Genomic DNA, 20,638 nt, shown 5'->3' with positions numbered 1-20,638 from the left:
CTAGTTTGGTCTACTTGAGACCTTATCAAAAAAAAAAAAAAAAAAAAAGGAAAAAAAGAAAAGAAAAGAAAAAGAAAGCCAAGTAGTAGTACACGCCTTTAATCCCAGCACTTGGAGGGCAGAAGCAGGAGGATATGTGTGATTTTGAGGCCAGCCTGGTCTACAAAGTGAGTTTCGAGATACCTAGGGATGTTACACAGAGAAACCCTATCTTGAAGAGCCAATAAATATCCACAGTCTCTGTGTCTGGTAGCTGGACAGCTTCAGGGTGTTTGGCCTCACCAGAAATCCAGAAAACAATGAACAATGGACAGGCAGGCATCTACCAGTCAGCAGCGAGGTACAGGGACAAAAGTGTTAGGGAGGGTGTACACTTCCCTGTGGACACTCAAGTGCTGCCCCCACAGAAACACTCACAGGCCCTTCAGGCCTCAAAAGTCACCATTCACAGCTTCACTGGGTGTGGTCCAGGAGGGAGGCGCTGAGTGTCCAGCCAGGACGATTGTACCATGATGGCTGCATTTCACTTGGATGATGCCTGAAGAAACATAGGCTCTGTCTGTTGGCATATTCCAGGCTAGACACAGGGCCCAGGGAAGGCACCAGGAGGTAACCCTGGATAGAGTAGTGGGGTTGTCAGGGATTACGGCTCTTCAGTGGCTGAGCCTTGTGTTCCTGTGTGGTGTGGTGTGGTGTGGTGGCAGCACTTCACTTGGGGGAAGCAAGGCTGGTAAGGCTTCCACACCACATGAAGCAGGGCTTGGAGACAGGAAGAGATCCTAGTCCAGCAGGGCCCACAGGGACTCAGGCACTGCTGCTGGCCCCTGCTCTCAGCAGAGGCTGGCTACTGGCCCCGCAGCTCTGCTGAGACCGCACTTTTGCTGTGTAAACTGCTCTGTGGCTCTGGGCGGAGACTCGCTCCCTGCCGATCTATAATTTCTCAGAAAAGAGGCTGAGGAATAACATGGAAAATGCCCTAGACATGGGGCGGCATGGTGGGAGCCACAGACCCTGACCCTCCCAGCCCTGCCTACTTCCTCTGCTTGCTTAGAGATGGTTCCCAATGTCCCCCAAGCCCCTGAGAAGCTATCCTTTCTGAAACCCAGCACTGCCTTGCCTGGCCCCTCCCGTGTGCATTCCCCCCATCCCGGGCAGGGCAAAGGGACAGAGCTCAGGCAGGACAGGCTGGAGTGTCCGTCAGGTCATAGGTCTCAGGCCCTGGAGGAGGAAGCTGAGATGTGGCTCCGGCAGGGTGAGTGGAGCCAGGGCCAGGTTGAGGGCCCCACACGTGGCCCTCCTGCCTCCCCCTGGGGCAGCATGTTTACCTGGGGTCTTTGCACACAAGGAAGTAGTAGGTTGTTAGGCCCTCCATACTGTTGAGGCCAGCAGAAGCTGGCTCTGCCCCTGAGGCTGCAGTGCCCCACTGTCTTCCTGCCAACCCTTTCCTAGGAGGACTGTGCTGGGGAGAGCAAACACGAGGTAGCTGGTGGCTCTGCCAGGTGTTCCTAGAAGAGGCCCTGGGGGAGGGGCGGTAGCCAGCCGTCAGCTGACCTATAGGTCATAGGAAGACTGAGACTGGGCCTTAGACAAACCCCTGGACTGGGAGGCACAAATGGTGGGCCCACTTAGGCCTAAGAAATCCCAGGTCAGAGAGCATTCGAGAAGTATAGGCAAGGCCTTAGGAAACAGGGCAAAACTGTTTAAGTCATCTGCTCTGTATAGAGGTGAGTGGGGGGATTCCCAGGAACCCCCGAGCTCCCTCACCTTAGTTGAACCTACTGGGAGACAGGGCCCCCTACACCTACCTTGAGCACCAATCCCGTAGGGCTACTCCACCAAGCCTCTACCTCCAACACCAGCAGAGGTGGCTTCCAATTCCCCCCCCCCCCCCCCCCCCGCCACCCCAGACTGTGGGGCAGACAAAGTGCCCCTCCCCTGCACCACCCGCATCCAGAGGAGCTTCTGTTGAGACTTGTTGCCCAGCCCTAGAGGGTTAAAGGAGCCAGAGTGTGGGGCAGGGCCAGCTGAGGGCTGCCAGCTACAGGCAGTGGGGAAATCCACTGGGCAGCAGCCTGTGCTGTAGACGGCCCTTGCTCACTGCCTGCCTGCGGCCAGCTCTGTACAAGGAACAATGGCTTTGAGGACAGGTGAGGAATTTGTCTCCCCTGCCACTTGCTCTGAGGGTAGCTGGTCCTCAGCCAGAGCCCTCTGGGAGAAGCCGCAGTAGGCTTAACTCAGGGTGGGCTGGTGGGAATCCTGGGTTGGGTCTTGATTACAATTCCTGGCACCGGAGGGTCTCGGTTACTTTTCCCCTTGGTGGCGGCACTGTGGGAAAGGGCCAGAGGAAGGCAGGGTAGGCAGAAGAAACAAGTACCTCACTCCTGGGCTCAAGGTGCAGAAATGGGGCTCATTGCTCCCCATATTCCGGTCTCATAGCTTGCTGAGATGGTATGCTGCACACAGCCTGAGGTCCTTCTGGCTACCGTTCCTCTTAAAGGCTTGGCCCTGGGTGAACGGGAAAATGTCTTCTTCCTCGTCTGCCATTGGCGTGCTCACGCCAGATACAAACTGCGCAGGTGCGGAACAGTGTCGTTCTGCCCAACTTGATCTGGGGTTCTCAGCATACACCCGAGGTAGATTAGAGTGGGGTGCTGGCCGGGTTCATGTGATTTGACACCTGGTTGAATGGACAGTTTGGGGTTTTCTAGACCCCCACCAGTAAGGGTTATAGCCTTCATATAATGGGAGCAAATAAGGTACGCTTCACCCATATGAGGGCCCAACAGGCAGGGAATGCCCAGCTTGCTGTCTAGCCACTGAGGACCACAAATGAATATGCTACCTGGGTCTATATCCCCAAGTATTCTGCAAGAGTCAGATCTTGGACTGCACCTCGATTCTGTTTCTCAGCCTGGCTGTTGTATATACCCCAGAGGACACAGCCCACCTAGGTTGCCTATAAAGCAGGGTGATGTGGGAGACCCAGGCCCTCTGTGTCCTTGCAGTGCGACGGGGATCACCACTTGCTGGTTCCAGGGTCTGGGAAATTGAAGTGGCTTCAAAAGATAGGACCTGGCTGTCACCAGTGTTTGCTCAGTGTCAAAGTGGGATGGCATCCCTCTCTTACGATGGCTGAGGGTTAGGGAAGCCCAGGGTTTGGTTCATATCCTGGGGCACAGTCTTCTGGGCACCTCCTTGCCAACCCTTCTCCCCACAGGAAGCCCAGCCCTGGTGGTGATTCTGGCTTTCTGGGTGGCACTGGGCCCCTGTTACCTGCAGGGGACAGATCCTGGAGCATCAGCAGATGCCGAGGGCCCCCAGTGCCCTGTCACCTGTACCTGCAGCTATGATGACTACACAGATGAGCTCAGCGTCTTTTGCAGTTCAAGGAACCTCACTCAGCTGCCCGATGGCATCCCAGTCAGCACCAGGGCCCTGTGGCTTGACGGGAACAACCTGTCCTCCATCCCTTCGGCGGCCTTCCAGAACCTGTCCAGCCTGGACTTCCTCAACCTGCAGGGCAGCTGGCTGAGGAGCCTGGAGCCACAGGCACTGCTGGGCCTGCAGAATCTCTACCATCTGCACCTGGAACGGAACCTGCTCCGGAGCCTAGCTGCAGGCTTGTTCAGACACACACCAAGTCTGGCTTCACTCAGTTTGGGCAACAACCTCCTGGGCCGGCTGGAAGAAGGGCTGTTCCGGGGCCTCAGTCACCTTTGGGACCTCAACCTGGGTTGGAATAGCCTCGTGGTCCTGCCTGACACGGTGTTCCAGGGCCTGGGCAACCTCCACGAGCTGGTGCTTGCTGGCAACAAACTGACTTACCTGCAGCCTGCGCTCTTGTGTGGCTTGGACGAGCTGCGGGAGCTGGATCTGAGCAGGAACGCCCTTCGCAGCGTCAAAGCTAACGTCTTTATACATCTGCCCCGGCTGCAGAAGCTCTACCTGGACCGCAACCTCATCACAGCTGTGGCCCCCCGTGCCTTCCTGGGCATGAAGGCACTGCGTTGGCTGGACCTGTCACACAACCGTGTGGCTGGCCTCCTGGAGGACACCTTCCCTGGCCTGCTGGGTCTGCATGTCTTGCGCCTGGCACACAACGCCATCACTAGCTTGCGGCCGCGTACTTTCAAAGATCTACACTTCCTGGAGGAACTGCAGCTCAGCCACAATCGTATCAGGCAGTTAGGTGAGAAGACATTTGAGGGCCTGGGACAGCTGGAGGTACTGACGCTCAATGACAATCAGATCCATGAGGTCAAGGTGGGCGCCTTCTTTGGCCTCTTCAATGTGGCTGTTATGAATCTCTCCGGCAACTGTCTGAGGAGCCTCCCCGAGCGTGTGTTCCAAGGGCTGGGCAAGCTGCACAGCCTGCACCTGGAGCACAGCTGCCTGGGCCGCATCCGCCTGCACACTTTTGCTGGCCTCTCAGGGCTACGCAGGCTCTTCCTCCGGGACAACAGCATCTCTAGCATCGAAGAACAGAGCCTGGCAGGGCTCTCGGAGCTCCTGGAACTCGATCTTACCGCCAACCAGCTCACGCATCTGCCCCGCCAGCTTTTTCAGGGCCTTGGCCAACTGGAATATCTGCTTCTCTCCAACAATCAACTGACACAGCTCTCTGAGGATGTCCTGGGCCCTCTGCAGCGGGCCTTCTGGCTGGACCTCTCACACAACCACCTTGAGACCCTGGCTGAAGGCCTTTTCTCATCTCTGGGGCGGCTTCGCTACCTCAACCTCAGGAACAACTCCTTGCAGACTTTTGTGCCGCAGCCTGGCTTGGAGCGCCTGTGGCTTGATGCCAACCCCTGGGACTGCAGCTGTCCCCTCAAGGCGCTTCGTGACTTTGCTCTACAGAACCCTGGCGTTGTCCCCCGCTTTGTTCAGACTGTCTGTGAGGGAGATGACTGCCGGCCGGTGTACACTTACAACAACATCACTTGTGCCGGCCCCGCCACAGTCTCAGGCCTCGACCTTCGAGACATCAGTGAAACGCTCTTCATGCACTGCTGACCCTGCTACTTACTGGCCTGGTCTGGCTGAACACTGCCTTATGGCCAGGATAGTGTCTCACAGAATAAGCTGGCTCTGGAATACTTACCCAGCTCTAGGGGATAGGTCATGGCTGCTCACTTCCTGGATGCAGGGCAGTACCTGAAGCGATGTGGCCTAAATAGGGTGGGCACAGGCCAAGTGCCCGAGGGCCCAAGGGAGGGGAGGTGCTCAGCAGCACACCCTGCTGGCAGCAATTAAAGCAAATGCGAAGCATAGCTTGTGACCTAGAGTGTGAACTTGGCAAGGTCTCCCAGTCCTCTGTCCCTGCCCCATGTCTCTTGTCTTAGTTCTGCAGTCAAGGCCCAGTCTGAGCCTTGCTGGTGTGGAGAACATGTGTCCCACTTCTTTTGCACCGGATCTGGCCCATTTCCTCTTGGGCTTCTTAGGCACTTACCCCGTCTCCTACAGGCCCTGCATCCCCGCTCAGGGCACTACACTGGGGCCAGGTTGGGTTCCTGCAGGTGTCCAGGTCCCAAGTCATCAGCGCCCAGGTGTGAGGTCACCACCTGCTCACTACTTCATTGGGGATGGGGGCAGTTGGGAGTTGAAGACTGCCATCTGACTACAGGAATCACCCCCTTGCACATTCCCCAGGACCCCATATCCCTTGAAGACTTCAGCTTTGCCCAGGAATCCCCCTCCCCGCCTCCCCCCCCCCCGTGACCTCTCTAGGAAGGAGGGAAGTAGGGCCTCTGTGCCTCAGCTCACACTTGTACGTTCAGCCTTCTGCTTCCAATGGTCTCAGCCATTTGCTAGCAGATCCACGGGTTTCCAAAAACACAATGTGCCAACCCCATTCCCCCAAACAAGACAGACACCTTGACCACATCGTCAGGCCCTTTATAATCTTTACTAATACTGCTTGCTCCAGACATGAAATGTAGGGGAATCAAGAGTCACCTCACTGAGAACAAGGGCTTGGATGCTGGGTCCTTCATAAGACGGGGCGGTATGTTTAATAGCAGAGTTCTGTAAAGTTACCAGATGTGCCTGTAAATCACAGGGTCACAAAAGGCACACAACACAGTATGTGTGGGTCAGTCTCGATAAGAAAGCACTGGCCAGCTCCTGTGTGGTGTGGCTATGAGAGCAGCCTGTTGACCTGGGGCAGAAGTGACTAGGGCTGGACGAAAGCCTATAGGCTAAAGGTTAAGGCTGCTATTATCTCAAGGAATCAGGATGCAGGCTATCCCCTCAGCTATAGACTAGTTTGGTGAAGCTAGTGTCAGCTAAGGACATGGGGGCCTGCAGATCTCTGCATGGATGTAATCGCATAGTCAAGCCATTGCCCAGGCCAGCAACTACAGGTCCCAAAACAGTCCTGAGGGCCTCTGCTCCCAAAGGTCCTACAGGCACGCAGCGCCAGAAGGCTGCCAGGCGGTCAGGAGCACAGGGCAGACATCCTGTGCACAACTCTCTGGGCTATGGACGTGAGTGCGGAATATGCAGTGCTTTTGGGAAATTCCTGGATGAAGTCACGCCCTTCCTCCAAGCTCCTGGTAAGCTGGGAATCCAGGGGGACAGAACCTGCAATGACAAAGGCCAGGAAAAGGCTGACAAATGGCTCACTGGGTAAAGGTGCTTCGGCCAAGTGTGATAAGCCAGGTTCCATATCCAGGACCTACATGGTAGGAGATAGCAGACCTCGCAATCTCATCTCCCCATGGACACTGTGCATGTGCACACCCATAACCCCTTCCTCAGTGCACAAACAAGAGGAGGCCTAGCAAGAGCCTGCAGCAGGTAAGGAGTGTCAGCTGACCACTCATTTGTCAGAAACTCAAGCTTGGCTCTCCATGACCTCGGAGAGGGAACAATGTGGGACAAGTGGTAGGAGCCTGGTATCCCTGACACACATACACACACTCCCAGAAATGTAGCTGGGTGTTGGGCAGCCCAGAGAAACCTCAGATTGGGCATTTATATAGAAGGGAGGCCCACCACGCCAGTCAAGACTCACGGAGAAGCCCCGTAGGTGGAAGTTGGGGCCCCAGATGGCCTGCTCCTGACACTCACCTAAAAAGGGAACTCCAGCCAGCCGGGCCAGCTCCTCCCCACTGCCGCTGGAGAAGACATTGGTGCACTCCTAGAAGACAAGTGCTGTGAGGGTCCTGCTCGCAGACCCGTAGCTAGGGTAAGACCCACAAGTGGTCCAGGAAGAATGCCCAGTAAGAATGTCTTCTCTATCCACAAAGTTACTTACCTGACACTGGGACCTGGGGACAAGAGACCTACTTTCTCAAAGTCCCTGACTACCTGACCTGTCTTGTCCTCCCTCAGACCTTGAAAGATGCCCACCCATCTTCTAAGACTCACAGCGCAGTGTGGGCAGGTGAAGCCACTCATGTTCTCTATGACCCCTATCACCTGCAGCCCAGTCTTCTTACAGAAGGTCAGCTCCCGCCTCACATCCCCAATAGACACCGCCTGTGGATCAGAGCGAGGAGGGGCCAGTCAGCCACAGATCAGGCGAGAATCAAGCAGGGAACATGACCCACTATAGTCCATTCCAAGCTCAACCAGGGTGGACAGAAACACACACACTGACACACACACACACACACATGCCCAGGTAGGGTTGTAAGAGATGCCAGTAGTACCTGTGGTGTGGTGACTACAAGAGCCCCAAGGGGCCTGTAAGGGCGCAGGGCTTCCATAGTGGCCATGTGCTCATCAGAGGTCCCTGGAGGTGTGTCCACAACCAGATAATCCAGCTGCCCCCAGGCCACGTCAGACACAAACTGCTTTATCAGTGCTGCAAAGACCCCAAAGCCCAGCAGTAATCCCTGAGAAAGGGTTAGGAAAGGAAAGGCCCATCTTGTCCAGCCCAGGGTCTCCATCAGTTGCTTCTGGGCGGCTCCCAGGGAACCCTGGGGACATGTGCCACACAGGGCAGCCAGGGCCCGCTGATCTTCTGGGGTCCCACAAGCTCGCCCTGCTTGCCAGCAGCCTTACCACCTGCTAGCACTCAACTGTCTGCACACTCCACCTGGCGGGTTGTAGCCAACTCCCATTGAGGCCCCAGGTGAGGATGCAACTCTAAGGGCCTCTGTGCCCTCAAGCCCAGAGAAAATGCCCTGGCTCGAACACCTTGACAGTACAGGACAGCTAGCCATTAAATCTAAGTGTGTTATTCTTCCCAGGCAGTCTCTCATGGTGGCTAGGATGGTTTAATGCTGCCCACTTAAAGCTCAGCACTGGGATCCACTGCACACTGTGCGGCCTTAGACCCTTGGCTTCAGTGAGGGCCCGTGGGGAGGGGTCTCAGAAGAGATCCCTTCCTATCTAAGGAGTGCCCGATGGCTTCACAACAAATGCAGAGCACAGCTTCTCCCTTGATCTTGGTCTCATGTCAGATACTCTCCATCCAGAGGCTGGGAGAAACCCAGAGGTATATATATCCTGAAGGGTGGACATCTATGCACATTAGAAGCGTTCCAATGGGACAGAGACTCCAATACAGGCCAGGACCAGCTTCTGGCTTTATCCAATGGCAGTGGGCACGAGATGGGGGAAAGCGGCCTCAGTAAAGAGGCACTGAGGAGTTGGCGGAAGGGAGGGAGCACTGCTTCTCACTAAGTTCTTACCATGTTTCTTGGGACCTCTCCACACCACGGCCTCATCAGGGTTTTCCAGCAGGAACCCCACAGACATAAGGGAGATGCTCTGCTCCTGATCCACAAAGACAGGCACCCAGCCATTGTCACACTGGTGCACGGCCTTGCCTTGTGCACGGAGCATGTGTGGTATGCTGGGACCGCAAAGGTCCACATCTAGGATTCCCACCTGCAAGGAGGAGGATGCTGAGGGGTGGAGAGAAGTCTGCAAGCCTGTTGGGAGCTAGGGACAACAATGAAACAGGTGTCAACCCTGGTCCAGGCCTCACCTTCTTGCCCTGGTGGCGCAGAGCCAGGGCCAACTCCGTGGAGATGGTGCTTTTCCCAACGCCACCCTTTCCAGAAAGAACAAGGATGATGTGTCGCACCCCGGCCAGGTTCCCGGGCTCTGGTGAGAAACAGGAGTTGGGGTGTCTGAGAGAGCGACAAAGACAAAGGCACGCGGGTAGGTCTTCTAGAAGCCCCAGACCTGTCTCGGCCTCACTTCTGTCTGAAGTGGAGCAAGGAAGGCACGTTCACACGTGAACGCTCACTTCAAACTGCCAGTTAATTTTAACAAACACAGAGGAAACTAACAGAGTAGGTGATGACAGCTAAGCGACACCCGCGCACAAACGCAGACTCCACACTAGAGACTTCCAGTTCTAGGGAAGCAGGGCCCCCAGTTCTCGGAAAGGCGTGAGGCTGAGGACTTAGAGCAGATATAACCGCCGATGTGTGCATCGCGACACTCGGCTGGCTCGGTAAACAAGGGGACATGGGGGCCTGCACGCGGTTCGCCTTCAGACTTTCCCAACCCCTCACGTTTGACCGACCTGCACGCTCACCGGCAGCAGCCTCCATTCCGCTACTAGTTGCTTTTCGCGGCTCTCTTCCGCTTCCTCTCCAAACTTTCGCAGCCTTTGAACCAATGGCGACAAGAGCCCGCCCCTTACTCATTTTGAGAGGTTAGTCATTCACCGTCCAGCCAATCAGATCACCCAAAGAGGTCCCGATCCTGGCAACTGATGATGACGCCACGGGCATGGACACACTTCCTCATATTTGTCCAATGGTCATGCGAAAGTTTTTTTTTTTTTTTTTTTTTTTGACCGCTCTAGCGAGGACCAATAGGAACTTTGGTTCAGGATTGACAGTTTGTGCAAGCCTCTTGATAGCAGTCCTGTCTCGCGAGACCCGCCCCCGCGCGAAGCTGCCATAGAGCCCGCCTTCGGCTGCCGGGCCAATGCAGGGCGGGGGCGGGGATTGTTTGCGTCGCGGCCGGAACGGAAAGTGGGTCAGCGCCGGGGGAGCTTTTTGGCCGCAGGTGAGCCGCGCCGGCCCAGCCCGGTCAGGCCCGGCGGGCGGCGGGTTGACCTTGCAGGCGGTCAAGCCGGCCACCCGTTGTTCTCTGGCGGTGGCGCTCGGGAGTCTGGGCGGGGGCCTCGGAGTCAGGCGTCAGGGACGGCAACGCCGTGGCGAGATCCGCGAGCCTCTGGCGAGGGAAGCAACCTCCAGCCCCGTGGAGGCCGAGCGTGGCTACGTCCAGGGACATCTCTGGTTCATTCATTGGGTTCCTACTGTGTGCTCTTATACGGCGCTCAGCCAACCCAACTGCTGTGGAGTGCTGTGCGCGGCCCCGCCCGGCTTCTTTGTGGATGGCCGGGGCGAGGTAGGGTAGTACAGTGGGTCTACAGGGGACAGGAGGCAGCTAGGACAGAGTCGACTATTAGACTAAGACAGTTCACTCGGGAGAGGAGATCCAGACCTCTCAAAGCCTTTCATTTTGTCCCAAGAACGATGTCAAGCCAGTGAGTTTAAGGTTGTATCAAAGACTGAGTTTGTTGTGTGCAGAGCGGGATGGGTGAGAGGGAGTTGTGTGGTGCAGGAAGCGGTGGGTCTCCAACGACAAGGAGGGGTGTCAGTAGTGGATGACAGCGGTGTTTCTGGCATGAGGAACTGGATGCTGTGGATGCCATTTGCCAAAGTGGACCGCGGAGGAGGAGCTAGTTAGGTGTCAAATGCCTGAGGGGCAACAGCTCCTGAACAGAATGCAGAGATGGGCTGGGACACCTCCAAAGCCATGGGTATCTGGGTTGTGTTTCACACCATCGCCCTGGGCTTGATTGAGGTGCTCAGATACTCGAGCCAGGTACGAGGTTGTGGGAGTTTCTGGAGCTCAGAGCTCAGTGTTGAGGGCTTGGAGTCCCCAGCCTTTGGTGGATCCATGGCTTAGGGTGCCAGGTAGAAGTGGCAGGGGACAGAGTTGTGGGGTGTAGATTTGGGCCTTGATTGGACATTGACACATTACATGTCTTTAAAGTCACAGTTTTTTTTTTTTTTTCCCAGGTTCTCTTCACTATGGCCCGGCGTACACGGAGTAGCAGGGCATGGCATTTCGTCCTGAGCGCAGCCCGCCGAGATACAGATGCCAGGGCTGTGGCTCTGGCAGGCAGCTCTAACTGGGGCTATGACTCTGATGGGCAGGTAGGTCGCAGTTGCAAGGTGGGGATAACCAGTGTCTATGTTGGGTGAAAAAGACACTGAGCCAGGCAGCTGAACTGTGTCCTGGTATGTGGTGCTTTTTGGTCTGGTAAAGCCTGAGGTGTGTCAGGCCTCAGGACAGAGACGGGGATCGAAAGTTCTGGATAGTGCTTGTTCACCAGGCCTGCCAATTTTATTATAGTGTGCCACAGTGAATGGGTGGATGTCAGGAGCCTTGTGTGTGTGTTCTATCTTCCACCTTTATTTGGTATCCGGGGAGCAAGCTTAGGTTGTCCGTGACGTGCAGTAGCACACATACATATGCTGAGCCATTTGGATCACCCTGGATGTTTCTTTTGCCACACAAATGCTGTATTTCATGTGTGTTGTATATGATAGGATCTGTGATCTTTTTTGGGGTTTTGAGACAGGGTTTCTCTGTGTAGCCCTGGCTGGCTTTGTACTCAAGAGATCTGCCCAAGTGCTGGGATCAAAGGCATGTGTCACTATCCCTGCTGGTTTTATTTTCAGAAATGGTCTCACACTGTAACACAGGCAGACCTTGGACTTGAGGCAGTTGATTGTGTGCGGGCACACGTGTAGAGGTCAGGAGTCGCTGGAGTCAGTTCTCTACTATGTGACACCCCGGGGTCATCAGTACATGCTTTTTCTTTATGATATTTATAGTTCTTGAAGTTCAAATGTCCTAAGACTTCCTTTGTTGGAGACTCTGAACACAGGGTAGATACGCAGCCCAGTGTGCCTGACTCGGCTCCTGGGGGTAGGTGGCTGCTGACTTGCTGGTGCCAGACTGGTGTTCTGGCTCTGCCCTGTACTGCCTCTACTCTGATGTCACAGCTCTCTGAAACCAGGTTAGGGTTACAGTTAGGCTCCCTTCTAGAAGCCCATTGGATCACCAGATTATAAAGAAAACTTGATTTACTTACTAGGTCAGCAGTGTCCCAGGCCCTTCTTGGGGGCTTTTGAGTTTGAGTCAGCCCAAATTTTCAGCTACACCTCCAGTTCCTAATGATGCACCCGAAACAGCCTCAGTCATCACAGTGACACACGCATGCCTGCTCTCCGTCATGTGGCAGGTAGTTGTGGGTGTTCCTGGGCCTGGGTTGGGTTGAGCAGCCTCCTCCCTCCCTCCTGTCCTAGGCAGATTGGCTTCTTGCTCAGTGGATCTGCCTTGGCTTTAGAAGATCCCATCTTTGCCAGTGGGGTACAAGGTCTGCTCTGAGGTATGAGCCTTTCCTCCAGGCAAAGGAGCTAGTCTGTTTGGCTTCGGAGTGGCCTTAGTTAACGTTGACTAACCAAACTGGGGCTGGCTCCTTGTGGGTTATACGCCCCTATTTCAGCACACAGTACCCAGAATTGGATGTTGGTTTTCAGTCCTGACTCAGCTGCCTATTGCTGGACATTTCCTCACCTCTCATGATATTGTACATCCACCATGATGGTTCTCCATCTCTAGACTTTTTGAGGCCCTTCCTGAGGAGCCGGTGAACTTGAAAAAGCATCAGAGACCAGAATGGTGGACACCCTGAGTATTGTGAAGAGAAAGAATACAGAGTGAGGGTGGTCCAAGCTCCTCTTGGTTGAATGCAGGACGGCTATATGGCTGTAAATAGATCTGACTTCAGGGTGGGTGTCAGAACTGTGATGTGCTTGCCATTATAGGGGCTCCTGGACCACTCACTGTGTGGAGCACAGCAGGGCAGGCAGCTCAGGAGGTAGAGGACAAAACTTCAAGGACTGTCAAGTCAGCTAGCCTGAACCCTAGCACCAAAACAGGGATCCAAGGGCCTGCAGAGCAGCAGAATAGCAAGAGTTGATTGGTCAGTCAGTGGTTGGAACTCCTCTTCCAGTGCCCTTGCAGGGGATAGAGACACACATCCCACGTCTTAGCCTGAGTGGAGCCAGATGTTAGACCTTGTTGACAGCAGCAGCCCTGGGCTTTAGGAGACCATGAACTACCCAGGGAAGACAGGTGGCGGACACTGTGTGGCCTATGGCAGCCAGGCCTTCTGGGGGGAAATGGGGCAGAGGAAGCCAAGTGAGAGGCCACTCCCCTAGGGCCGCCTCCCATCTCGTTGTCTTTCAGCCAAGGAGTCTTAGCACTCAGGTTGATGATGTTGAGCACTGGAGAGCGCCAGGTGTCTGGCTTCTTCTCTGGTGGATTTGAGAAGGGTTTTGTCATAAACAGAGGGACCTGCCCTTTCCCTCCCTCCCAGCACAGCGACTCCGACTCTGACCCTGAGTACTCCTCCCTGCCACCATCCATCCCCAGTGCTGTGCCTGTGACAGGAGAGTCCTTCTGTAACTGCGAGAGCCAGAATGAGGCTACCTTCTGCAACAGTCTGCACACAGCACACCGTGGCAAGGACTGCCGGTGTGGTGAGGAGGATGAGGGTGCGTGTCTTGCCACTGGGACGTGTGGAGGGCTGGGCAGGTTCTCTGGGACCAGGCAGGCACCTTTTTGCTATAGCCCTCCCTAGTTTAGGCCCTCTGTCTTACAGATTTTGATTGGGTCTGGGATGACCTGAACAAGTCCTCAGCCACCTTGCTGAGCTGTGATAATCGCAAGGTCAGCTTTCACATGGAGTATAGCTGTGGCACTGCAGCCATTCGGGGCACCAAGGAGCTAGGGGATGGCCAACACTTCTGGGAAATCAAGATGACCTCTCCTGTGTATGGCACTGACATGGTAAATGGCCAAGCAAGAGGGTAGATGCCATGGGCCCTGCTGCTAGGCATCTAACTGTCCAGCCCCACTGTTTACAGATGGTGGGCATTGGGACGTCGGATGTAGACCTGGACAAGTACCACCACACGTTCTGCAGCCTGCTGGGCAGGGATGAGGACAGCTGGGGGCTCTCCTACACTGGTAGGTGTTGCCTGGGTCATGGGTGGGGCTGGCAGTACAGCAGACCTCCCAGGATCACCCCATTGCTCCTCACAGGGCTCCTCCACCACAAAGGTGACAAGACGAGCTTCTCTTCACGCTTTGGCCAGGGCTCCATTATTGGTGTGCACTTGGACACCTGGCATGGGACACTGACTTTCTTCAAGAACAGGAAGTGCATAGGTGAGATGCCTTTGTAGAGCCTTTAGGGGTGGGGCCAGGCAGTCTGACTTGAGGCTCCTGACAGATGAGGGAGGGTGGGCAGGCCTGAAGCCAGATTGGGGTTACCAGGCCAGACCAGAGTCTGTTTTCTGTGTTCAGACTATTTGAGCTGCTCACTGTGGTACCTTGTGGGAGGAGCTTCCTGGCTCCCAACCCACATGGCACTCAGGCTAAGCCTTCCTTCCAGGAGTGGCTGCTACTCGGCTTCAAAACAGAAGGTTCTACCCGATGGTTTGCTCCACGGCTGCCAAGAGCAGCATGAAAGTCATCCGCTCCTGTGCCAGCTCCACATCCCTGCAGTACCTATGCTGCTACCGCCTGCGCCAACTGCGGCCAAATTCAGGGGACACCCTTGAGGGCCTGCCCTTGCCACCTGGCCTCAAGCAAGTGCTGCATAACAAGCTGGGCTGGGTTCTGAGCATGAACTGCAACCACTGGAAATCCCCTGTGCCCCCTCCTGGCACAGCTACACCTGGTGCCGAGAGTCTCGAGACCAGGCCCTGTCAGAGGAAGCGCTGCCGAAGAAGCTGACTTCTCCCCTGGGAACGCAGATACCTTCCTCTTTTTCGCCCTTCCAGGGCAGCAGGAGAGGGAAGAACTGAGGTCTAGGCTTTTCCCTATTTCCCTGAGGCCAGGACAGTCTTCTCCGTTGACCATGGAGTGAAGGTCATTCTACTGCCTGTGCTGGTAGGGAGGCCGTACTCCTGTTTGTCCTTTGAGTTGCCATGTGTCTTGGGAACTGCAGCTAGACACGTGTGAACCTAGATTCCAAGCCCGGGAGGCTGGCCGACGAAGGGGAGTGCATTCATATCCCAGTCCCCACCCACGGGGCCATGGGGCTTTCCTGACTTGCACTGCATGTTGTCAGCTCCTGCTGCAGAGATGGCAGTGGGTGCCCTGTGAAGGGGTTTTGTCTTGTCCCTCTATGTTATATCATTAAAAGAGCCTTCACAAATGCCCAAGCTGCCTGTGTCTATTGTTTATCTGTCTCTGTCCAGCAGCTTTGAGAGAGCCTGGCTTGGATCTCTGAGTACCTCTCTCTGAGGGTGGGCACTCAGACCCGCTACTAAGCTTCCTGCAACAAGTGGCTAGGCCAAAGCCACTTGAGACCCCAGTCACCCTAGGGCCCTTGTGGCCACTACCCTCCACTCTTCCATTCACCTCAGCTTCCCTTACCCTCTCCCCCACCTCCCATGGTATTTCCATTTGACCATCAGGCAACAGAGTCTATCTACCACAGTCTGAAAAAGGTATGGGCTGGACCCAAACCTCCTTGCCTGCCCCTCAGGATAATTAGATTCTTGGTCAGACTTGTCCTGTTGTACTGATGGGCAGGAGGTGACCCCAGGATGGCACAGGTCAAGAGCTCAGGTCCAGCAGGAGGTCAGGGTTGGTGGTTGTCAAGAAGATACAGATTCTGCGTGAGAGGTCAGGCCCCACTCTGCGAGGTTGCTTGCCTTTGTGGGTCTTCACAGGGAGATCAGCTAGGAGGCTCAGGCGTTCCTGCTCTGTGCTGCAGTCCAGGAGAGCCTGGAGTAGGCACAAGTGTGAGTGGTGGACGGTAAGTCCTGGTCCTGGAAGGAGGGATTTAGGGGACTCACCTGTTGCAAAAGGCGGGGTGATGGGAAGGCAGTAACAACAGCGTCAGCCACAGCTGAGCTGACCCGGTTGAACTGTCTGATTTGTCGCCACCACACTCCTCTGAGCCCAGAGCCATCTCTGGTCACTTGCTGGCCTGAGGCCCAGTGCCCTGCTGTGCAGAAAGAAAAGGCCTGGGAGTCCCGGAGCTGCCTGAAATGACACCCAGACAGACGCTTTGAGAACCCCATCTGTGCAGCCCTCCGGCCCTGGCCTGTGTCTACTTGGCCCCTGCAGAGGTGCATACTTGGAGGGGAGCTGTGAGAGGGCCCTGGTGAAGGCGCACACGTACTGACTCAGCTCCTGCCATGAGGCCATCAGCAGCACATCCAGGTTTGCATGGAGCTGCAGCAGCACCAGGATCTGGGGAGTGTGAGAGTGGGCATGGACCACATGACCTCTGGGGAATGCCAGCCCAGTGATCCTGGGAACGAAGGCCAGTTCTGACAGGCCAGCCTACAGCCAAGTGCAGAGACAAAGGCAAGGTACCTAACAACTCCACGCAGCCCTCACCTCCTCCACCTCAGCCCAGCTGATGGCTCCCCTGGTATGGGCCTCCTTTGACTTCTTTAGTTGCCACGTCTTCTGAGAACTGAGCTGGTGAGACCTGAACAGAGGGGACGATCTTTTGGGCTCCCAAGTCTCCTACCTCTGCAGAGCCAACTCAGGCCCAGTGGGGTTAGCTGTGACAGAGCCACCAGAGGCAAGCCACTTTCCTGGAATCCCACCCAAGCCAGCCCTACTGAGGTTAAGTGGTACCACAAGTACGAGTCCAGTCCAATGACAGCCAGATGGGAGCAGGTGAGACTCTTGGGAGAAAGCCAGGGGATGGAGCAAGGTGGATCTGTGATCTGAAAGCAAGAATATCCCCATACTTGTTCACAGGAGGGCTTTGACGGCAGGCCTATAGCCACTGTTGTACCAGGGGAATGTTACCCAGCATGTGTTTGACAAACGTTGGCCCTTGGACAGCGACACCTGTAAAGCGTTTAGTGGAACTGTGCTCTAGGCAAATACCAGTTGGGCATTGTTTCCTTTAAGTCTAGGGAATATAAGCAGCCAAGTGAGGGATTATTAGCTTTTGTAGACAGAGCCCACAGCCAGCGCCTACATTATACAGACACTATCAGCTAGAATTCTCGGTTCCTACTCCACGTCTGGCCGGTTTGCAGTCAGGTCATTATTCTCCTAAAGGCTCTTCAACGCTCTGATGTCTGGAGTACGAAGCAGGCTTCCTTCCTCATCTCACCCTCCACACCTTGATGATCCTCGACAGAAGCTCCAGCCCCATCCCAGACTGGGAAAGGAGACCCACCAAATAAAGAGAGGGCTTTTCCCCATTACCTGGGTCAGCTGCGCAGCACCCTGAAGAAATTCCTGGGGTTCCAGCAGCAGCAATTGTTCCTGCTCATTTTCAGCCTTCACCTCCAGAGGCACCTAGAGGGGATATCACCTGCCCTGCTAACCACCAGAGTGAGCCCAGGGCTTCTCCCAGTGCTGGCCAATCAGTCACCAGGCACTTCAATAACCCTCCAGCTCCCGTGAAGTTCAGGCCAGTTGGGACTGTTCCCTAGAAGTCCCCGAATACAAAAACTAGCCCAACTCCCATTCTCATTGCCAACAGGAGGTTCTCTGGCAGCAGCTGAGTTCAGGTTTCTTGTGTTAAGAAATTCGACTTAGGCATCCTTCAGTTTTTTTCGCCTCCTGTGCTACCTCGCTAGCCAAAGGAAAAGTGAAACATGGATTAGGACTGGCACTGGGCTGGTCATAGGGAGACACTCACATTGCTGGGGGCCGGGTCGGGCCTCACAACGTTCCACCGCAGGCTGCGGGTCTGGTGCTGCGGTTCGATGCGGCATTCACAGCCTAGCGTGCCCAGCGCCTCCATCAGGATGTCGGAGCCTGCATCTTCCAGGACAGCTGGGCCCCAGCAGGCAACATTGAGTTATTCCACCATCTCCAGTGCAGACTAGTGGGTGACAACGCTACCCTGTCTGGTGGCTGGCCCCAGATTCCCAGCCCCCGTCCCCTCACCTGGGTCCACGCACACCACCAGTCGCCCCAGAACCTGATCTGCCCGTAAAGCCTTGGCTGCAGCTCTGCGCTCTCCTGCTGTACTCGGGGCTTGCGTGCCGACCTCCCTAGCGGGGACACCTTCACCGTCGGAGTCGGAGATCTCCCAGGTTTGAGGTCGCCGATGGCCGAGACGCAGACCCCGACCGAGACGCGAGACCGTAGCTTTCCCGAGACCTACCTCCGCCATAAGTCCTCCGTTCCTAAAGCTTCCGGACGTACCCGGATGCTTTTGTTCAGGACACCGGCCGCTTCCGGAACGGGAGAGCTCCTGAAGCGCAGATTTCCTGTGGAGTAAGGACACCGACATGGCGCGGAAGAAAGTAAGACCCCGGCTGATCGCTGAGCTGGCTCGCCGCGTGCGCGCCTTGCGCGAGCAGCGGAACCAGCCGCGAGATTCGCAGCTCTACGCCCTAGACTACGAGACGCTGACCCGGCCGCACTCCGGTCGCCGGCTGCCGGTACGCGCCTGGGCCGACGTGCGTCGCGAGAGCCGCCTCCTACAGCTGCTCGCCCGCCTCCCCTTGTTCGGCCTGGGCCGTCTGGTTACCCGCAAGTCCTGGTTGTGGCAGCACGACGAGCCTTGCTACTGGCGCCTCACGAGTGTGAGGCCCGACTACACGGCGCAGGTGCGCTAGCTTCCTGTACTGCCCGTTCTTGTTTACACTTTCATTTTGCCCACCCTGGACTACATCGGCTGGTTTCACCCACCCTGAGCCACCTGGGCATGTATGTCTCCCTTACCCACGTAACTTAGTGGCAGGGGCTGCATGTTGACAATCCTCCCTCTTGTTCTGCAGAACTTGGACCACGGGAGGGCCTGGGGCATCCTGACTTTCAAAGGTAAGGCTGGATGCTGGTTGGAGCCTGGGATGGTTCGCATATCATCCAGCCAGCAGGCAGTCAGCTTGTCTTCTTTCCTTCAGGGAAGAGTGAGGATAAGGCTCGGGAAATCGAGCAAGTCATGTACCACGATTGGCGTTTGGTACCCAAGCACGAGGAGGAGGCCTTCACTGCGTTCACTGCGAAACCAGAGGACAGATTGAACTCTGTCCCCTACCCACCTCTGCTGCGAGCCATGATTCTCGCTGAACGGCAGAAAAACGGGGATACCAGCGTCCAGGAGCCGCTCCTGAACCTGGAGAGGACTCGAATGCGCCCCTGGGACTACCCTGCAAAACAGGAGACGAAAGGGAGGGCCAAGGGCACCCCAGTCTAACTGCCAGGACTGGTAGAGAGGTCCTGTGAGTCATTTGATGGACGAATGCCTTTGACTGTGCTAGATCTTCACTTTGGTATCGAGTTATATCCTACAGCCCTGACACATCAGGCAATGAATAATGGGGCAGATGACAGGCTGCTTGGTGTCATTTTCAGGCGGGACCCTCTCTGATTCCTCGGTCTGGAAATAAACGCCATGAAACAGCCTGTGTTGTGGTTTCATTACATTTGTACCGCAGGACAAGGGAGGGAAGGTGGCAGGTGGCAGTATGGAGCAGAGCACCTGGTGCTCCCGCACACTCAGGCAGGACTTGGGCTCCTGGACTGCGCTTTGGGCTCAAATGTGCTGGGATTGCAGAGCCCCAGGAGAGCCCGCGCCGAGAGGTCCTTTAAGGGAGGCCCCGCCCCCTTGCCGCTTGGCCCGCCCCATCCGCCGCCATGATCTGTCTGGTGCTGACCATCTTCGCTAACCTCTTCCCCTCAGGTGAGCACCCGGGCGGGGCCGGGCTGGGGTCGCCCGGTGGGGCATGCCTGAAGCCATTACTCCCGCAGCCTACAGCGGCGTGAACGAGCGCACGTTCTTGGCAGTGAAGCCGGACGGCGTGCAGCGGCGGCTGGTGGGCGAGATCGTGCGTCGCTTTGAGAGGAAGGGCTTCAAGCTGGTGGCACTGAAGCTAGTGCAGGTGTGGGCGCACAAAGGGGCAGGTGGGTCCGGGAAGGGAATCGGGACGGTCTAGGGTTGGGGCCCTGGTATAGGTCGCTACTCCTCCCCGTAGGCCTCCGAAGAGCTACTGCGGGAGCATTATGTCGAGCTGCGCGAGAAACCCTTCTACAGCCGACTAGTTAAATACATGAGTTCTGGTCCCGTGGTGGCCATGGTAAGTTTCCGATGACCTGCAAGGGGAGAGCAAGGCCTTGGGAGCTCTTATATTGCTTACAGTAGCCTCTACAGGTGTGGCAAGGGCTGGATGTCGTGCATGCTTCGCGAGCCCTCATAGGGGCCACTGACCCAGGGGACGCCATGCCCGGTACGATCCGTGGGGATTTCTGCGTGGAGGTTGGCAAGTAAGTCTTACCATCTTCCCTGGCCACCCCTCATTCTTCTCCTCCCCCTGCTCACTTGCCATTCCCGCACAGGAATGTGATTCATGGCAGCGACTCGGTGGAAAGTGCTCACAGAGAAATCGCTCTTTGGTTCCGTGAGGCCGAGCTTCTGTGCTGGGAGGACAGCGCCGGACATTGGCTATATGAGTAGATGTTATTGCAGTCAGCATTACCAATCTGGAGGTTGTTGGTCTTCTGTGATCTTCACAGAGCTCAGCAGCAGTGACAGTGCTGTGTGAGTGCAGGTCCACCCAACCTAGTCGGTCCAGGGACAACCATTCCCACATCCCACCCCGTGTTGCCTTTCATAATAAAAGTGCAGAAAACCTTTGTGCGC

The 20,638-nt window shown here is 56.0% G+C and overlaps 6 protein-coding genes and 1 long non-coding RNA gene across 16 annotated transcripts; 4 read left to right on the top strand and 3 right to left on the bottom strand.

Moving 5' to 3' along the window:
* Nucleotides 1–83: 83 nt before the first annotated feature.
* LOC147000471 (uncharacterized) lies at nucleotides 84–1,378 on the bottom strand. Its single transcript, XR_015045876.1, has 2 exons — nucleotides 1,326–1,378; nucleotides 84–538 (listed from the first exon to the last, which is right to left on the bottom strand). It is a non-coding gene; the product is annotated as an uncharacterized LOC147000471 (long non-coding RNA).
* On the top strand, nucleotides 1,169–5,270 carry Igfals (insulin like growth factor binding protein acid labile subunit). Of its 3 annotated transcripts, none has more exons than XM_029471706.2 (2): nucleotides 1,169–1,252; nucleotides 3,218–5,270. In XM_029471706.2, the coding sequence occupies exons 1-2, from the start codon at nucleotides 1,237–1,239 to the stop codon at nucleotides 5,011–5,013; spliced, it is 1,812 nt and encodes a 603-aa protein (XP_029327566.1). In that variant the 5' UTR covers nucleotides 1,169–1,236; the 3' UTR covers nucleotides 5,014–5,270. The 3 variants fall into 3 exon arrangements, with proteins under 3 accessions (XP_029327566.1, XP_029327567.1, XP_021042121.1); XM_029471707.2 differs by lacking the exon at nucleotides 1,169–1,252 and adding an exon at nucleotides 1,515–1,724; XM_021186462.3 differs by lacking the exon at nucleotides 1,169–1,252 and adding an exon at nucleotides 1,913–2,147.
* Nucleotides 5,271–5,886: 616 nt separating this feature from the next.
* Nucleotides 5,887–9,779, bottom strand: Nubp2 (NUBP iron-sulfur cluster assembly factor 2, cytosolic). Of its 3 annotated transcripts, none has more exons than XM_021150104.3 (7): nucleotides 9,488–9,779; nucleotides 8,942–9,060; nucleotides 8,643–8,858; nucleotides 7,656–7,810; nucleotides 7,372–7,482; nucleotides 7,072–7,141; nucleotides 5,887–6,582 (listed from the first exon to the last, which is right to left on the bottom strand). In XM_021150104.3, exons 3-7 carry the CDS (start codon nucleotides 8,794–8,796, stop codon nucleotides 6,437–6,439), a joined length of 636 nt encoding a protein of 211 aa, XP_021005763.1. In that variant the 5' UTR covers nucleotides 8,797–8,858; nucleotides 8,942–9,060; nucleotides 9,488–9,779; the 3' UTR covers nucleotides 5,887–6,436. The 3 variants fall into 3 exon arrangements, with proteins under 3 accessions (XP_021005763.1, XP_021005761.2, XP_085689453.1); XM_021150102.3 differs by having other exon boundaries at nucleotides 8,643–8,841; XM_085833327.1 differs by having other exon boundaries at nucleotides 8,643–8,841; nucleotides 9,500–9,695.
* Nucleotides 9,780–9,880: 101 nt separating this feature from the next.
* Nucleotides 9,881–15,227, top strand: Spsb3 (splA/ryanodine receptor domain and SOCS box containing 3). Of its 6 annotated transcripts, XM_085833324.1 has the most exons (8): nucleotides 9,881–9,978; nucleotides 11,001–11,138; nucleotides 12,086–12,232; nucleotides 13,373–13,550; nucleotides 13,658–13,845; nucleotides 13,923–14,025; nucleotides 14,101–14,226; nucleotides 14,453–15,227. In XM_085833324.1, the coding sequence occupies exons 1-8, from the start codon at nucleotides 9,898–9,900 to the stop codon at nucleotides 14,794–14,796; spliced, it is 1,305 nt and encodes a 434-aa protein (XP_085689450.1). In that variant the 5' UTR covers nucleotides 9,881–9,897; the 3' UTR covers nucleotides 14,797–15,227. The 6 variants fall into 6 exon arrangements, with proteins under 6 accessions (XP_085689450.1, XP_021005758.1, XP_021005755.1 ...); XM_021150099.3 differs by lacking the exon at nucleotides 12,086–12,232; XM_021150096.3 differs by lacking the exon at nucleotides 12,086–12,232 and having other exon boundaries at nucleotides 9,883–10,323.
* Nucleotides 15,228–15,229: 2 nt separating this feature from the next.
* On the bottom strand, nucleotides 15,230–18,838 carry Eme2 (essential meiotic structure-specific endonuclease subunit 2). The gene is made up of 9 exons (XM_021150101.3): nucleotides 18,721–18,838; nucleotides 17,938–18,263; nucleotides 17,687–17,823; nucleotides 17,248–17,340; nucleotides 16,663–16,754; nucleotides 16,417–16,510; nucleotides 16,151–16,266; nucleotides 15,867–16,056; nucleotides 15,230–15,795 (listed from the first exon to the last, which is right to left on the bottom strand). The coding sequence occupies exons 2-9, from the start codon at nucleotides 18,164–18,166 to the stop codon at nucleotides 15,625–15,627; spliced, it is 1,122 nt and encodes a 373-aa protein (XP_021005760.2). The 5' UTR covers nucleotides 18,167–18,263; nucleotides 18,721–18,838; the 3' UTR covers nucleotides 15,230–15,624.
* Mrps34 (mitochondrial ribosomal protein S34) lies at nucleotides 18,217–19,404 on the top strand. The gene is made up of 3 exons (XM_021150105.3): nucleotides 18,217–18,605; nucleotides 18,777–18,819; nucleotides 18,903–19,404. The coding sequence occupies exons 1-3, from the start codon at nucleotides 18,285–18,287 to the stop codon at nucleotides 19,193–19,195; spliced, it is 657 nt and encodes a 218-aa protein (XP_021005764.1). The 5' UTR covers nucleotides 18,217–18,284; the 3' UTR covers nucleotides 19,196–19,404.
* A 189-nt stretch (nucleotides 19,405–19,593) lies between these two features.
* Nme3 (NME/NM23 nucleoside diphosphate kinase 3) lies at nucleotides 19,594–20,631 on the top strand. Its single transcript, XM_021149372.3, has 5 exons — nucleotides 19,594–19,681; nucleotides 19,750–19,880; nucleotides 19,974–20,075; nucleotides 20,150–20,262; nucleotides 20,335–20,631. Exons 1-5 carry the CDS (start codon nucleotides 19,636–19,638, stop codon nucleotides 20,450–20,452), a joined length of 510 nt encoding a protein of 169 aa, XP_021005031.1. The 5' UTR covers nucleotides 19,594–19,635; the 3' UTR covers nucleotides 20,453–20,631.
* Nucleotides 20,632–20,638: the final 7 nt, after the last annotated feature.

This window comes from Mus caroli, unplaced genomic scaffold, assembly GCF_978045245.1.
Source record: "Mus caroli unplaced genomic scaffold, Mus_caroli_1 scaffold_18, whole genome shotgun sequence".
In the NCBI taxonomy this organism is placed as follows: domain Eukaryota; kingdom Metazoa; phylum Chordata; class Mammalia; order Rodentia; family Muridae; genus Mus; species Mus caroli.
Note: the sequence above shows the minus strand (reverse complement) of the source record. Positions and strands in the feature narration are given on the sequence as shown.